The following is a 17,071-nucleotide window of genomic DNA, read 5'->3' as shown; positions in this document are numbered from 1 at the left end:
TGATACACATATACTAAAAGTGTCCCCCTCCCCCCTCCCCCCCCCCCCTTTATCTAGATCTCAGTGTTCACTCTGAGTTTGGGATCTTGCCTTCCAGCTCACTCTGAGTTTGGGATCATTGCCTGAGACCCAGCCCGTTCGGTGTTGTCACCCAGGGGCCAGGTGTTCAGTAGTGCCCAAGGCCCTCCGTTCAGGAGCTGGTGGCACCTGGCTCTGTGCTGCCCTACGGCACCCTCGGGGAGAGCCAGCCTTCTTGGGACCTGGCTTCAGCCCATGTTTCTGGCTTGAGCCCAACCTTTCTGTCCTGGGTTAGGGGTGAAGCTTTTCCTCTGGCAGTTCCACCCTCTGGCACTCTCCTAGGGTGCTGGAGTTGAGACGTTGCCCTCAGAGCCTTTCCAAGGGGGCAGGGAACTGGGGCAAGGGAGAGGCAGGACCTCCCGGGGAGGGGGGAGGGACTGAAGTCCCAGCTGCTGAGTCGGCTCCCCCAGCCTGTTGTTGCATTTCCCAGCAGAAGGGTCAGGTGGTGGATGGCAATTGAAATTGGTGTGACCCATCCCAGGGGTCCTCCCTTCCGATGCTGACCCAGGGGACAAGGCTCTCCCTCCTGGGTGTGGCCTCGTCGGTCAGGTTGTCACCAGACTGCTATTCATCTCCCCAGGGGGATGGGACTCCGGCAGGAAATAGGGTTTTTAGTCATTTCCTCTTTCTAAATGAAATCTTTGTGGCAGATGCCAGTGCCCCCACCCCAGCCCACGCCCTGAAATTGGCCCGCCCAGCAAGGGTAGACGGGGACGTGAAGCAGCACGACTTTTGCCGAGTCATGAAAGCAGTGTGCTTGTCCCAGGAGGGAAGCCCTGGACAGTAAAAAAAAAAAAAAAAAAAAGCACAGAATGTTCTGAGTCTCCTCTATGAAAAAGGGAAGAGCTCAAGTGCGATTTATCACAACTAAAGGAAAGCCGGGTTCGGGATTTGCTTGAAGAGCTTGTATGACGCGTGAGGGGCCGCTTGCACTTGAGTGTGGCTGGGACACAGTGGAAGCAGGTTCTGCCTTTTTAAGTCTCTGCGTTGCGTGTCTGGTCTCAGCTTTTCCCATACGCTAACCGTTTTCGGCTGCAGTGCGTTTGCTGTATTGATGACACAGCTTAACGTTTGGGAACTTGTGCTCGGCCGCACCTTACAGAGTACCTCCTGGGCTGGGCACTCGCCCTCCTTTAACTTTCCATGAAGTAACTAGGAACTTAGAAGTTATGGGGAAACACAGGAGCATCTAGGAAGTCTCTGTTTAGGGATGGCTGGGCCTTTCTGCAGTAAATAGTGGAAAGTAAAATTTTTAAAGCTCTTCAGCCCCAACCTACCTCTCCGTAAAGATGGTAAGAAGCCTAAGCAAAATATTGAGAAACTAGCTTTCCCGTTGCAGGAAAAATCCTGCAATAGGATTTCCTGCTGCACTCTACCCCGCCTCCGTTCCTCCCTTGTTCGCCCGCCTCACCTTCTCCTCCAGCCCGCCCTCGTTTCGCTTCGGCCCCGGCCCCGCCTCCGCCCGCCCCGCCTTCTTCTCCAGCCCGCCCGCGTTTCGCTTTGCCCCCGGCCCCGCCTCCGCCCCGCCCTTGTCACCCGCCCCGCCTTCTCCTCCAGCCCGCCCACGTTTCCCTTCACCCCCGGCCCCGCCTCCGCCCCGCCCTTGTCCCCCGCCCCGCCTTCTCCTCCAGCCCGCCCGCGTTTCCCTTCACCCCCGGCCCTGCCTCCGCCCCGCCCTTCTCTCCCCCCCCCCCCCCCCCACTTGCTTGCTTCTTCGAAGCTTTACTCCCTTCTGCAGCTGTTGGCTTCTTTGGACACTGTCTTGATATGCAAATTAGCCGCCATCTTTGTTGGGGCAATTTGCATACTCATCCTGATTGGTTGGTGGGCGTGGCTTGGCTGGTGGGCGTGGCTTAGGTGTAGCGAAGGTGCGGTCAATTTGCGTATTTGTCTATTATTAGATTAGATAAGGCCATTTATCGTATGTTGCTCGTTGGCTTTAAAACCCTCCCTGACTTTACTTTGCACCTAGAATAAAACCCATTCTCCTTCTTGTGGCCAAATCTCATAATGGCGCCTCCGCTTGGCCCAAGGCGCGCCTTCCGTCTCTTAATAAACTCAGTTGCTCAGATGCGTAGAGCTTTATCCTGACCCCGAGCTTCCAGGCCATTCTTTCACAGAAAGAAAAAAAACAGATTTTAATTTTGATGAAGACCGCCTGATCCATTTTTACTTTTATCCATCTTCCTTTCGGTGTTATGTCTAGAACTCTTTTCCAAGAATTGGAGATCTCTGTTTTCTTCTGAAAGCTTTATATATTTTTTTGTTTTTCATTCAAGACTATGATTTATTTGGACTTAATTTTTGTGTAAGGGGAAAGGCTAAGATCAGTTTCATTATTTTGCCTTTACGTGGCCAATTGCTGTAGCACCATTCTATATAATCCTATATCATAAGAGAGGAATATGCTAATTATCCGTTATGCTGTGAGGTGTAATGACTGACTACGTAACGACTGGATCATGGATCTGCAGGAGGGTGGGGCAGCGAACTACAAGCGGGCGGCGGAGAGCTGCGGGAGGGGGCAGGGCAGCACGCTATGAGAGGGGATGGGAGGAGGTACAGGAGAGCATGGCAGTAGGTGGAGAGCTACAGGAGGGCAGCAGTGACCTACTGGCGCACAGATTTGTGCACAGGGCCACTAGTTTTTCATAAAAAGCCTTTCCTTCTATTGAGTTGTTTTATATGCCATTGGAGAAAATCACGTGGCAGCATTGTTTTGAGCTCCATTCTGTTCCTGGACTATTCTTATCTCCCACCTCCTGCAGCTCACTTCTAGGTATCTCTCAGGTCTCATCTTCCGTGTTATTTCCCGAGAGAAGCCTGTAAAGACCACCCATCCCATTCATCTGCATATCCTCAACTTCAGTCCCAAGGAGTTTGGCCTCCATTACTCTCATTCAACCCTGTTCCCCCCCTCATGGTATTTAGCATGATTTGCTAATAATTTGCTGGTGTGTATGTGTGTAATTCCTATCTATAAGCACCAAGGAGCTGGAACTGAGTCTATTTTGTTTGGCACGATGGTGCCCAGCAGGGTCCCTGCTACATGCTAAGTGTCCAGTCAATATCTTTTCAATAAATTAATGGGGGGAAAAAACTAAGGCTTCTTGGGGGATATTTTCTAAACTACTGGGTACCATTTTCATAAAATCGAAGGACATTCCCGGCTCTAGGTGCCTTATGACTTCATCCCTCCCCCACCCCCCAATTAACCAATTACATATTTACAGCCAGTGGTTTTGAGAACCTTTGGCCTGCATCACAGTCACCTGGAAAACTTACTAAACTGCAGACTGCTGGGCCCACCCCCAGAGTTCATGATTTGGTAGGTCTGGGATGGTGTGAGAATTTGCATTTTTAACAAGTTTCCAGAAGACCTTACCAATGCTGCTGGTCTGGGGACCGCACTTCAAGAACCCCTGTTTCAAGGTTATGATCTCTTTTACCTAATGGTAGTCCCAGGCACCCTTGAACTTGTCATTAATAGTGTATTAATTAATTTAAGAGTAATCACACAGAATATACAAGAATCCAGTCCTAGAGGAATGAAAGGGAAAATGTCCATGATAGCAGTAAATAGTATTAATAACTGCATATTTTAAATAATTTAAATAGGGAATGAACAGAAGCCTTCAAACTACCGTGAACTAATTCTCTTACATCTGTGTCTGTTACGTTTTGGTTCTTTAGTATTTGAATAGGCAAAAGCACTGGTATTTTAACTCATAAAGTTCTACCAGGGATGCTTACTAAGTAAGAGCAAGACTTCACTAATATGGACAAATTTATAAAATCAAAGATGAGGGTTCTGCTATGATCTGTTTTTAAACTATTTATAGATGAATCAAAGCAAGTCAGTAAAGACTATTTTATGTGCTTACAACTGAACTGAGTCATAAAATTACTTTCCTCTAAAGCAGGGATGGGGGACTTTTTTCTGCCAAGGGCCATTTGGATATTTACAACACCGTTCATAGGCCATAAAAAATTACCAGCTTAAAAAATTAGCCTGCTGTATTTGGTCAAACATTTAATTAACTCGCCCCTAATTCCTTGGCAGGGCCAGACCAAATGATTTTGTGGGCCTTATACGGCCTGTGGGCCAGACGTTCCCCGCCCCTACTCTAAAGTCAACAAAAAATGGAAAGGTGGCACCCTGGCCCCTGCAACCCAGATATGTGCCCTTGACTGGGAATGGAACCTTCGATCTTTTGGTGCGTGGGCCGACACTCTAACACTAGTCAGGGGAACAATTCTAATGTTCATTTATCTGTTCTTCTCCAGTCTGTTCCCTATTTCTTTTGAGAAAAGCAGTTAGTTTTCAGCCTAGGTTGTTATGATCTGATAAACTTTCATCACAGAAAATTTCCTGGAAAGAAAATCTGCCAGCATCAGTTCTTTTTAAGTGTTCAGGAAGCTGTGTGGATCCCGGCAACCCCCCTGGAGCAGAGCCAGTGCAGGGCTCGGAAAGTATTTGCAGGCTGTGAGAAGGTTTTAACCCGTTTGTTAACAGCGTTGCCCTTATGCACACTCTTGGGGGAGATACTGATGTGCTTCCATGGTGCCGAGTGCCTGTGGGCACACTCCTGCCCACTCTTGTGCACTGGGAGGCAGAGCTTAACATAGGAAGTCTTTTCAAATAAGGCAAAAAGGATAAGTCAGGAATTGGCTTTTCGTACAGCTAATCTGTGACGTACACTGTGACCTAAATTATCTTTGGGCCCAAAGCACAGATCTTCGGTTAGATTATTTTGGGAAAGGAATGAGGTGGGTCGTCTGCTTTGTTCATTGCTGTATCCTCAGTGCCAAAAACAGTACCCGGCACATTTGTTGAATGAATTTATTTACTCTTGCTTCTTCATATTTTGTCTTTATTGTCTGCATTTTAAATCGTTCCTGTGGTTTAAGTACTGTATTTTCCGGCGTTTAAGACGACTTTCTAACCCAGGAAAATCTTCTATACGCCCAGTCGTCTTATACGCTGGAAAATACGGTACTTCCTTCAGCCTCTTAAATATGTTACTCCAAGGAATAAGTTTGAAAATATAACCGAACAAGCATAGCATAAAATTTCTCTCATGGGTAAAACTCAGCCATTTTCCTACATTATAAATGAAAACAAGTGTCCATGCAAAATTTTAATTTAGATCTGGATTGATAGTTGAGATTTCTCTTTACCTATACCCCACCCATACAAAGAAAACTTATCTGCTATACTTGAGGAAACCAAATGGGATTGGGTCATAATTAGGCAATTTGGTTGCAAAATAACCAGGAGCTGGTTAATACTACTCACCACAATTCTTCTAGTAGGAGCCAATATTCAAAATCAACGGAAGGTAACCTGATGATGAACTGGGGCCAGAATTTGCTCACAAAACGTACTTTTAAATAAATAACCTTTAATTAAATTCTTGACAGAAATATGTGGACACTCATAGATGGTATATTATACATTAGATAGGCTTTTGAGTGCCTGTTTGAAAGACTGGCTTCTTTAAAGAAATAAATGAACTTGGCATTTTTTTTTTAAATTAGTGTGTGTGTGTGTGTGTGTGAGAGAGAGATTTTCAGTTTGGTTTTTTGTAGCACCTACTTCCTTCAGATTTCTCTTTAGCACCCGGTCTCCTGACATCATCTCTCTCTCTGTCAGTTCACTTTATTTACAGCTGAGCCCTCATGGATGTAGACAGTGCTCTAGCCACTATGCTTGTACTTGCCATGCACTTTCTCTTCTTCTGCCTTTGCATGTGCTAAAAAGTGCTGTTCCTTCTGCCTAGAATGACCTTCCATCTTTCTCACCCTAAAACACACTCAGTTATCCTTTATGACTTAGGCCCAGTGGTCTCTTGTGAATACATTCTTTGGCCACTCTCATTCTTTTGGGGCAAAGTAAGACCGCACTATGGATTGGAATCGAATGGTGTACACAGCTGTTCTAGGCTTTCTCCTTTCATTGTGTCTCCGTGGGCTTCACAGTGCTAGTGGCTGAACTTCTGGGAATGGCTCAGCACTTTAGTTTTTCTCGTATCTCAGAAAAAACAGCTGGTGCACATTCTGGAATGTTATAGGTCTTTAAAACATGTTAAGGTAATTAAAATATACATCCAGTCAAACAATATATTGAAAAGAAATAGCTTCAGGTGGTAACAATGGCTACATTAGGATTGTGAGGTAATAAATTATTTTTTTTTGTATCTTCTGTCCTTTCCAGATTTTAGGTAAAACTATATTGCTTCCTTAATTTCATTAAGTGAAGAAAAAAATACTGTGACATGTTATAAAAGAGATTCTTGAACTTTCGCATCAAAATTGTTTCTCCTGTCATAATTGTCCTCTCGAGCAGCAGCGTTCTTATTCTAATTATTTGCCATAATTCTGTCCATTTTCTTTTTATTTATTATCCACTTAGAGATAAGAGAGAGGAAGGGAGAGGAGAGCGAAACATCGATTTGTTGTTCCACTTACTTATGCATCATTGGTTGCCTCTTGTATGTGCCCTTACTGGGGATCGAACCCGTAATCTTGGCATATGGAGATGATGCTTTAACCAACTGAGCTACCCAGCCAGGTCTAATTCTATCCATTTTTGAAACCACTATGATTCCACTGAGAGCCTCCGACCTGTCCTCAGTGGTGGACAATGTTTTCAGTTGAAAAAGTACTTAATTTTTTGAAAGAGTCAAGTGACATTCGTAGCCGAATCTAAGGAACAAGGCCGATACTCAAGCTGACTGAATGTGGAGTCTAGAAGAAAGTGTGATGGTTAAGTGCTGAGACATTTCCTGTGTGCCATAGAAGTACCTCTTTAAGTTCTGAAACATGTAACCCCGCGGAATAAAATTGGAAATTCAGTCGCTTTAAAAACAATTACATAAATTTTGAAACATAACTTTCTTTCTAAAAAAAGATTTGAGCAAAGCCATCCTTGCAATAAAGCATATACATCCGTCAGGTGACTGACTACCTTAAAAAGGACCTCACTCACCTGTGCATCTAAGTTCTTACTTGTTAAAGCAGTAGTGTCCTCACTCTAAACCGAGGACTCGCTTAGCCCCGAATGTAGCTCTCTCCTGTAGGTCTACTAGCTGTGTGACCTCGGCAAGTTCTAAACCTCCCTATGCCTCAGTTTCCTATCTATAAAATGGGAAACGAGGATTATGTTACATAGGGTTGTTTTGAGGTTTAAATCAGTGCCTTAAAAAGGGCCTTGAATGTAACATAATTTCGCCAGTTCTCAGATGCACAAGTTTCACATGGTAACACTTCTGAAATGAGGATGTGTCTTATAATTAATGTAATTTTTAAAAAAGCATTTTGTCACCATTTAATCACCAATAACTATTTTTGCCTTAAAGTGGGTTATGTTTTAGATTCCAATAACTTATAGCAGCAAGAGCGCAATATATACTGGCTGTCATCAACCGTGGCATCGGTGGCATCGTCATTAGTGTGGTTCTAACCGAGACATGGCATTTGATTGGTTGGCCGTGCTAGCCTAGAGTCCATAGCAAACCTCAATTTCATCTATTTGTTTTTATTGATGTGTTCTTAGAAAAGACCTAGGGAGCTGATTCTTTTTTAGCTGATTTTTATATTTATTGTATTAAGCTAATGGAAAGTATTTAGGGGTTAATTCGTATAATCTCTGCATTATTCTCTGCACTGTACTTGGGGAGCTACTAACATGTTCTTCAGTGCAGATCAGTCTCTTGAAATAAATAGAGAAGACGAATTCTTTATTTTCTCTATTGATGTATTTTCCTAAATCCTTTCAAAGAAGTGCTCTTTTCTTAGTAAGCAGAACTAAGCCACCATTGTACCAGTTAAGATTTACTGGTCTGAGTCTTCTCTGAGGGAGAAAAGAAGCAGTTTATTGATCTGTAACAGAGAGTGGACCCTGGCCAAACCTTTTCCGGCTTATCCAATACCCCGGCCTAAGAATCTGCATGTCACTAAGAAGACGCAGTCCTCCCAATTTGAGGCCACCTGTCAGGCATGAGCAATACCCGAGGAAAATCGATACACAGTATAAAACTTGTTTTTGCACAAACACTGCCAGGATCCACGCCCAGTGACAGGCATGTCTTGTTATTTTACCACTGATAGGCTTATAGTTCCTAACTTTAAGCTCCCCCTCATTTTGACTTTATTGTTCAGTTTGCAGGAGTGGGTGGGGGGGGACCCATTTGGATCTGAGATAAAGATCTTCTGCCGGATGAAAGGGGTCCAACAACATGAGTGAATCTTGGACCACAGTTTATGAAGCTTGATTAGGGAGATCCTGGGCACATCTCCATCCACATACCTTGACACATACTTCATGCATCCATAACCCATGCAGCTTGTTCCTTCTTGCCTTCTGCTCGCCCTCAAGAGTTTAAATGGTGGTATTTACAAGCCACCATGAAGCAAGAGTACAAACACACCAGGCTCAAAAGGGGCCAGGAAAGAGGGATTTCACTTGGGTTTTTGTTGTTGGCTTTTAAAAGTATAATTCGTTGAATAATTCCAGAAGCTGGGTTTCTTTTCTTGGCCCCCTTATCTCCCCACTCCCCTTCCTTCAGTCCGACCAGTCCCCATTTGTTTCTTTTCTTTCTTTCCTATTTTTTTTACAAAGGCACATTTGTCAGACATGTATAGTTATTCCTGTTCTCAAAGATGATGCTCACTCTACCCCTAAAGCCTGCTTTGATTCAGATGGCTCTGCTTGTGCACAGAGGTTATTGCTCTCCACGTTCAATGCCCGGGACCTGACCCAGTGCCCCTTTCCAGCAGAATGTCGGGCGATTGCCACACAGTCAGAGAGATTGCAGCTCCCCTCCCCTCCTAGTGTGCTGCCAGGAGCCGGCGAGGGGACGGGGAGGCCTCCCGTGGAAGGTCCAGCTTTGGGTCTTTGCCGGAGCTGAGCCGCAGTCATTGCGGCTGGAAAAGCCGCGCAGGGGGCACTCCTGTCAGCAGCAGCCATTCGTTCGCGCTTGCACGGAGTCGCTTTCGCAGTAGTTAGCTCTGAACTGCACAAATCCATCAAACAATGCGGGAAATTTCACAAGCCAAGTGATCAGCCATTTCCTCTTCCTTCCTTTTTACTTACTTACATTTTTGACCTCTTAGAACCTCCATGACTGGGGTCTGATAGCTGCTTTTTGCATAGCATTTTTAAAGCAAACAAAAACAAAGTTGACAGGAAGTATCTAATGCTTTTTAATAGTAATAATTATTATTACAAAAGTAGTAAAGGAGGTAAAATTGTAATTGCACAGCATCCTGGGGCAATGAACATTTCGGTGTATTTACTTCTGATTGTTTTAAATACATGTCTAACTGTGTACATATCGTTCGGGTACACGTTTTTAATGAAATTATGTTTGTGATAGGATAGTTTTAAAATCAATGTCCTTTGAGTGTTTTTCGATATTATTAAAAACTTGTAAATGATTTCAATGGCTGCATTAGATTACAGTGTATATGGATATGTTGTTATTTTAACATTCTGTTGTTAGGAGTCACATGGTAGATTTTTAAATTGACACTTCAGTTCTGAGCTTGGAATTTGTTAAGCTCAATTTCTTCTGATTTCATGGGCCTAGAGTTAGAACAATGGACTATTTCTGTCTGTGTCATGGTTTGCTTTGCAAAGGTTGGAGTAATGTTTTTTTCTATTCTTTTTCTTGCTTTCCCCCCCCCCCCCATTTGTTCTAAATTCAATGATTGTAACATAAGTAACGTTACGGTAATCTCAGTTAACTTTTAATAGAGAATCAATGTAAAATAAACACCAGTATGTTGCTCAACACGAACCCTAATATTTCAAAACTGCCATTTGGAAAATAAAAAACTGCCATTTGACATTTATCCAACAGGAAAATGGGAAATATTGAAGATTTTTTGTTTTGTTTTTAAGAGGGGGATTAACTGGATTACATTTGTGTTTAGGTGAAAGACTTGAGATATCTCAAAAAATTGGCATGAAGTTCATCTTTTTTTAAAACAATGTGACCATGCGGTGTAACAACTGCTTTCAAGTTGAACTTGAGTAAATGAAACTACTGAACCAACATTTCGAAAGGAGGATAAGCTTAAAAACCAAAAGTCTGTGAAGTGCTACAGAATGATACACATTAGGAGGTCATTTGTACTTGAAGACCACCTTCCTAAAAAGTCGCGTTCCTGGATAACCAGTTTTGTTTCCCATCAGAGTATTCACTGGAGACCTGCTTTCAGAGCCTGTCCTTGGGGGGGGCACCTGTCGACGTGTTACTACTCCCTTAGCACCGAATGGCGGGTCCAGGGCGGCCACCCCCTTGAGCCACAGGCTCTCTGCCCCCTTTCAGATTTGCTTTCTCCACTAGCAATCATCCTTGTAAACAGAAGTCTAAGATTTAGTGTTGTACATACTTTTAAATGATCCATTTTGATGGGGCTCTCTTTATTGTTTCAGGTTGAATGCATTTGGGAACTTGATGCATAAATTTGCATGACTCCTCACTCCTTTCTAGATCTGTCGTTGGATTCAAGCCAGCATGGCTCACACCACAAAGGTTAACGGCTGTGCCTCAGGTAACTGTGTTCTGGAGTGTGTGTGTGTGTGTGTGTGTGTGTGTGTGTGTGTGTGTGTGTGTGTGTGTATCTATGCTCAAACCAATTCCTAATTTCTCTTTCACTAAATGGATAGATAACAGCAAGTTGCCTAGATAACTAGAATTTCAAAGCGATGTTCTATCCAATAAAATTGGGGAGGGGAGAGGATTGTTTTGATTTTTAATCTCTTAGAGAACTTGCTTTTATCTTTAGAGTCTTTATGTACAGAAATCAGTGAGGTAAATTATTCCCTCAGTTAATTCTATTGAAGTGTTGAAAGATAAATGTAAACTCCTGAATGCTGATGCAAGTGTAATGTATACTCCCCTGGTACTTCTGTATGAGGGATTGAAGGATGGGAGAGAAAATGAGTTTGGATGCTTAAAACCAATCCCTAGGATCTACTCCCGAGCAGTTGTGTTTGATGTTGCTGCACAAAGGGAAAGGGAGGGGGCAAGAGAAGGGTATGTTCTCTGAAGTGACTTTCCCAGGGGACTGTGCAGCAAGCCACCTTCTGAATCATAAAGACTCGCATTCTACTTCTCACCGTGATTACAGTGGAGACCTATATAGTTTACATATCTATTCCAACATTGCTTATCTAAAATTTGGGAGAAATTCATAGAGCAAATGCAGTATGTAAACTGTAAAACAAAGAGGGGTCCTTTTAAAGGTAACAGCAGAAAGGAGAGACCTGAAGTGGGCACATCCTGCCCATGTACGTGACTTTTTTTTCCCCCCAAAGCAATCATTATTTTATTACAGTTGGAAGACAATATTATATTAGTTTCAGGTGTCAACTTAGTGATTCAACATTTATACATCTTACGATGTGCTCGCCATACGGTCTAGTAACCATCTGTCACTGTGCAAATTTATCACAGTGTTATTGACTATTTCCATGTCACCTTTTTCACCCATCTCTCCACCCCACACCCCTCTGGCAACCATCAGTTTGTTCCTTGTTTGTATAAGTCTGTTTCTTATCTTGATTTATTTTTTAATTCCACATATAACTGAAATCATGCTGTATTTTTCTTTCTTTGCCTGACTTCTTTCACTTAGCATAATACCCTCTAGGTCCATTTATGTGGCTGCAAGTAGGGGGCGGTTAATTCCTTTTTATTGATGCATAACATTTCATTGTATATATGTACCATATCTTCATTACCCATTCCTCTATTGACAGACACCTCAGTTGCTTCATATCTTGGCTATTGTGAATAATGTTGCAGTGAACATAGGGGAGCATATATCTTTTCAAATTAGTGTTTTCCTTTTTTTTTCTTTCTTTTTTTTTTTTTTTATAAATACCCAAAAGTGGAATTGCTGGGTCCTATGTTTAGTTCTATTTTAGTTTTTGAGAATCTCCATAATGTTTTCCACAGTGGCTGCTCCAATTTCTGGTCCCTCCAACAGTGCACCTCTCGCCAACACTTGTTACTTACTGACTCTTTGTTCTGAGGTGGAATCTCATTGTGATTTTCATTTTCATTTCCCTGACGATTAGTGATATTGAGATCTTTCATATGTCTGTTGGCCGTCTGTACATCCTCTTTGGAGAAATGTCTCTTCAGGTTCTCGACCCACTTTTTGATAGGATTGCTTATTTTTTCATTATTGAGTTGTGTGAGTTCCTTACATGTTTTGGATATCAACCTCTTATCGGCTGTATCATCTGCGAATATATCCTCCCATTCGGTAGGTTGTCTTCTTGTTTTGTTGATTTCCTTTGCTGTGCAGAAGCTTCTTAGTTCGATGAAGTCCCGTTTGTTTATTTTTGCTTTTGTTTACCTTGCTCATGGGACATACCCGAAAATATGTTTCTAAGACTGATATCAAATAGTTTACTGCCTATGTTTTCTTCTGAGAGTTTTGTGGTTTTAGGTCTTACAATTAAGTCCTTAGTCCATTTTGAGTTTTATTTTTGTATGAGGTATGCATATGTGACTTTTTATTCCAGCAATCCCAGCTGTAAGTATCCTCTCTGGCAAGAATGATGTAGTTTGCTGAAAACCAAACCCAGATAAACTCAGTTGTTTCTTTTGCCCATTCTATTGCTTGTCCTTTCTACTACCCAACTTGTTGGGACTTCTCTAAATTTTGCTTAGGACTGCTGTCAACAATAAAATATGAAGGACAATATCTAACATGTAAAGAACACTACAATGACCAAGATGCTTTGCCTGCATTATCATACTTAACCCTCGCAGGGACGCTGTTCTCATCATCGCCAGCAACTGTCATCCCTACGTGGTACACAGCGAAGCTCAGTAAATTACCTAAGTGAACTGAAAAAAGTCGGGATTATTACTGGTTTCTCTAGTGAAATATTTGATAAGGAAGGAGACTGAAGCATTGTGAAATTTCCTGAGAGTCGTGGGCAGGTTTCAATCTAGCGATGCTGTTATCTTCCTTCCTTCCCTTCCCTGCCCTCACTTCCATTCCCACGCTCAAAGGAAGGTGGGAATTGGAGTTGTTGTTGGGGTGGGGGGTAAGGGGGCTCCAACCCCACCCTCTGGAGTCTCTGACAATATCTGTCTTCAAGGGTTTTAGACATTTACTCCATTTGTCCCTAATTCCTTGTCCCACTTGACTTTTCCTGAAGTTTCTCTTTTCTCTTGCTCCCCGAATCTGATGATCCAGCTGTAACCGTTCCTCTTCCCCTATGTCCTGCCTCATGGGCCTGGGCACCGAGTTTGAATGCAAAGGAAAGCTCTCCAATTGCGGCTTCTGGGTTTCAGGGTATGGCTTGTTCATGTACGCAGGTATCTGGACCAGGCAAGGGAAGGTTTTTGTTTATTCTCATCACCATGACCTCAGCAAGCCTGAAAGCAAATCTGATTAGAGGCTCAGTCATACACAATTACTTTAATCACACATACAGCTATCTAAACATGTATACATTGTATCTGCATATACATGGCAGCACATATACATATATATGATGCTCAGTGTAGAACATTTTAAAATATAGATGTGTAGCATTGTCTAAAAAAATAAAGCAGGAATTACTAGTAATACCACCTCCCAGAAATAAATGTTCTGTTCAATTTTCATATGGTCTTTATATTTTATATACAGGGTGTCCCAAAAAAATGTATATACACTTTAACAGCTGATAGCTCAATTTTGAAAATGAAATATATTTTAATAAACACTCCCTTTATAATTATTCTAAGTTTGTGTATACATTTTTTGGGAACACCCTATATTTCACATAGCTAAGATTGTGCTCATAAAAATAATTTTACCTTTTCTTTTCCCATTTTTTATTATAAAACAAACACCCATTGTTGTTGTTGGTTTTTTTTTTTTTAGGCAAATTCAAACAATGCAAAACTATACGCTTGTTATGAATATACTATTTTTGAAATGAAATTTACAGGCCTTAGATTAAGATGGGATGAAGAGGGTTTTAGGCAGCTAATGAAGGCTGGTTACTAATCTTTCCCCTGAGAAAAAGATAAATTATTTGGGTAGTTTAGTAGGAGTTTTAAGTGTGGAGTAATTGATATTACTTTTATTTTCCAAAGATATGATATAATATTAAATATGCGCTTTTAAAATTATACTTCCCCTAGATGTATTACGCCCAAAAGGGGTCCTCCCACCTATCCCCCTGAAAAAAATCACTGCTTTGGGCTCCATAGAACTTGAGAAGATATCCCATGAGAAGTTTCCTGGCAAAGGAAACACTGTTCATGGTTTTAAGAATAAAACAAAAAAGTAGAGCAGCTGAAAAAAACACCACCTGGCCACACCGCGCCCTTGGCTGCGAAGCCATCTGACGACTGATCATCCCACATTCAGGTCCCCTCTTAGAGTTGCAATTGGGTGAGGGACGAGTCACGGGTCCTTTTATACTCTGACTTGCCCCGTGCGCCCTTCAGTGAGATTGGATAAAAGGTGCCGATTTGAAAGTAAGAGCAGTTAGTTAATACTGTCACTTGTAAAATTTGTTAGGATCCATTTCAGGCTTACAAAATGGGGTTACATAGCAAGCACCCATGCCCTTATCACCTCGCTTGATAAATATGGATAACATCACTCAGCACCTACCATGTGCCAGGCATTGTTCTGTGCCCTGGGGACACAGCAATGAACAATACAGGCAGAAATCCCTACCCTCAAGAATCTGATCTTCGAGAGGAAGTTAAGGTTGTCTCTGGACAGAGTCTGTAAAAGTATTTTGTTTACCTGAAATTCAGATTTAACTGCGTGTCCTCTGTTTATTTGCTAAGCCTGGCAACCTGACCGGTTTCATCTTTTTTCTTCCTGCCCCCCCTGTCACTGTCAGTCGTTTGTCGGTGTTACCTCCTTTTCACCAGATCCTTCATCGGACTTCTGATGACTGACGCAGTTTTGTTTTTATTAATTTAAAACATTTTATTATGGTGTCAGTAAGAGTACCCTAAAGTCACTTTTAAAAGTATATATTTTTATTGATTTCAGAGAGGAAGGGAAAGGGAGAGGGAGATAGAAACATCAATGATGAGAGAGAATCATTTGATCAGCTGCCTCCTGCACGCTCCCTACCAGGGATCGAACCCGCATCCCGGGCACGTGCCCTTGACTGGAATCGAACCCAGGACCCTTCAGTCGGCAGGCCTACGCTCTGTCCACTGAGCCAAACCAGCTAGGGCCCTGTGTCATTTTTTAATGTGATGAGAATGAGCATCATAATTGATTATGACTGTTCTCTTATAGCTAATTAGGAAGTACCTAGGGGGGTGTCATTGATTAGGCAAATTGCTGTATTTCTGCAGATTTTTCAGATGGGGCGGTCCACTTTTCCCCAAGTTTCTGAATCGTGTTGTAAACTGGAAGCACCGATTGATACCTCTCTAAACACTAATTAATGTTGTGAAACGTTAATTAGAGTTTAGAATCTCTTCAGAAGCCAAATAATAAGTAGCTTATTTGTCAGATTGAAGATAATAATACCTGTCCTGCCTTCTTCACAGGATTGTTGTGAGAAAAAAAATAAAACCATAGCCATAAAAAACACTTTTTAAGATGTAGGGTGCAGGTCCGATGTCAGAGGGCATCACTGCCCTCCTGCTGCCTCTGCCGCGCGCTCCTGATCTAATACACACCTGGACAGGTGCCGCCGTGCCAGGGCCTGGCGGATGCTGAGGCCCTGGGGCAGGAGCTGTGCTGCTGTCCTGAGTCCGGCAGTTAAAGGAGACAAGTAGAGGAGCACTACGGAGCGATTTTTTTATGCCTGCCGTCACCGTCTTGTATTTTTGCGAATACTTGCCTTTACTAGTTTATTTGCAGTTTTTTGCCCTCTTTTGCTGTTTCTCTTTCACAGCCTAAATATATACATTTCCCCCCAGACAGATGCATTATTTACTTATTAAAGTCTTCATTGAACTGCATGAAAATGTGTTTTGTCATTTTAAATTAATGGAATACATTTCATACGTGAGCCCGTCAGTGATTCGGCTCCAGGCTTGGTCTCCACGCTGATCTTCAAGGAGGTACAAAGGCCACTGATACCCCCGGTCCCTCAGAGCCAGCGACTCCCGGCAGTGCAGGTGGAACGCCCGCAGCCCACTCTCGGCTGTGTCAATATTTTTCCTGGGCAGGAGCATTTCTCAAACAGAACTCTGAGCCCACTGCGGTGACCCTGACAGCAGGAACTGCCTGCTGTTTGTCAAGTGCAAGACCAGTTTGCACTGACTGGTCTGGCTGGAACCACCCCGGTGTTTTCTGAGGCCATCTGTGGGGAGAGTCTCCGGGCACAGCAGAGGCAGGCGGTGTGTTCTCCGTGGCGAGTCCCAGGCGTGTCATCCGCGTCGGTGCTGGTTCAGAGGCAGAGGGTGAGCCGATGAGAAACGGGGGGCTGCTCTGGTTTGTGGGTGGCCGGCATGACCTTCCGGGGTCTCCTGGTCCCGTGTGCAGAAGGATCCAATGTGTGTTCCTACTTGTGCTTTGCATTCTCCCCTTGGTGGTGTGTTCAGTGGTGTATCTATCGGGAGCGCTGAGAGGGTGGAACAAAAACCTGTAAGAGCGAGAGGAGGGGGGGGTCTTTTAGATTCTACCTGTCCAGTCTCCCTGCCCGACTTTTAGGTGACTACAACACGACTTGTCACCTAAACGTTAATGGCTAAGCCAGAAGTTCAATAGGGAGAGTCTCTTTTCTTTGCGTGCGGCATTCTGTTGACATTAAAATCAGAAGGGTGGTGTCTGTGACGTCCTGATTAAACGGATCCAGGGGAAGTATGTAATTTCAGAAAATGTATAAAACCCGGAAGTAGCATGGTTAAGAATGAAACGTCCTTCATGATAGGGGTTATGTTGCTAAGTTATTTTCTCTTCGTGTGAATTATTTTATAGAGGCAAATTAAAATATATCTAATACCTTATATGCATCTAGTAATTGAATTTAGTTAGATTGTGC

The 17,071-nt window shown here is 43.0% G+C and overlaps 1 protein-coding gene across 3 annotated transcripts in view; it reads left to right on the top strand.

The window, feature by feature from the left end:
* Nucleotides 1-17,071, top strand: part of KANK1 (KN motif and ankyrin repeat domains 1) — a 178,319-nt gene that overhangs the window by 104,265 nt on the left and 56,983 nt on the right. For all 3 annotated transcript variants that reach the window (XM_028150504.2, XM_054727752.1, XM_054727751.1), the window contains exon 3: nucleotides 10,523-10,641. In XM_028150504.2, the coding sequence (XP_028006305.2) occupies nucleotides 10,605-10,641 (37 nt within the window). In that variant the 5' untranslated portion in view covers nucleotides 10,523-10,604. The remainder of the gene's footprint in view (nucleotides 1-10,522; nucleotides 10,642-17,071) is intronic.

Source organism: Eptesicus fuscus, chromosome 15, assembly GCF_027574615.1.
Source record: "Eptesicus fuscus isolate TK198812 chromosome 15, DD_ASM_mEF_20220401, whole genome shotgun sequence".
NCBI lineage: Eukaryota > Metazoa > Chordata > Mammalia > Chiroptera > Vespertilionidae > Eptesicus > Eptesicus fuscus.
This window is presented reverse-complemented; position numbering and strand designations above follow the sequence as displayed.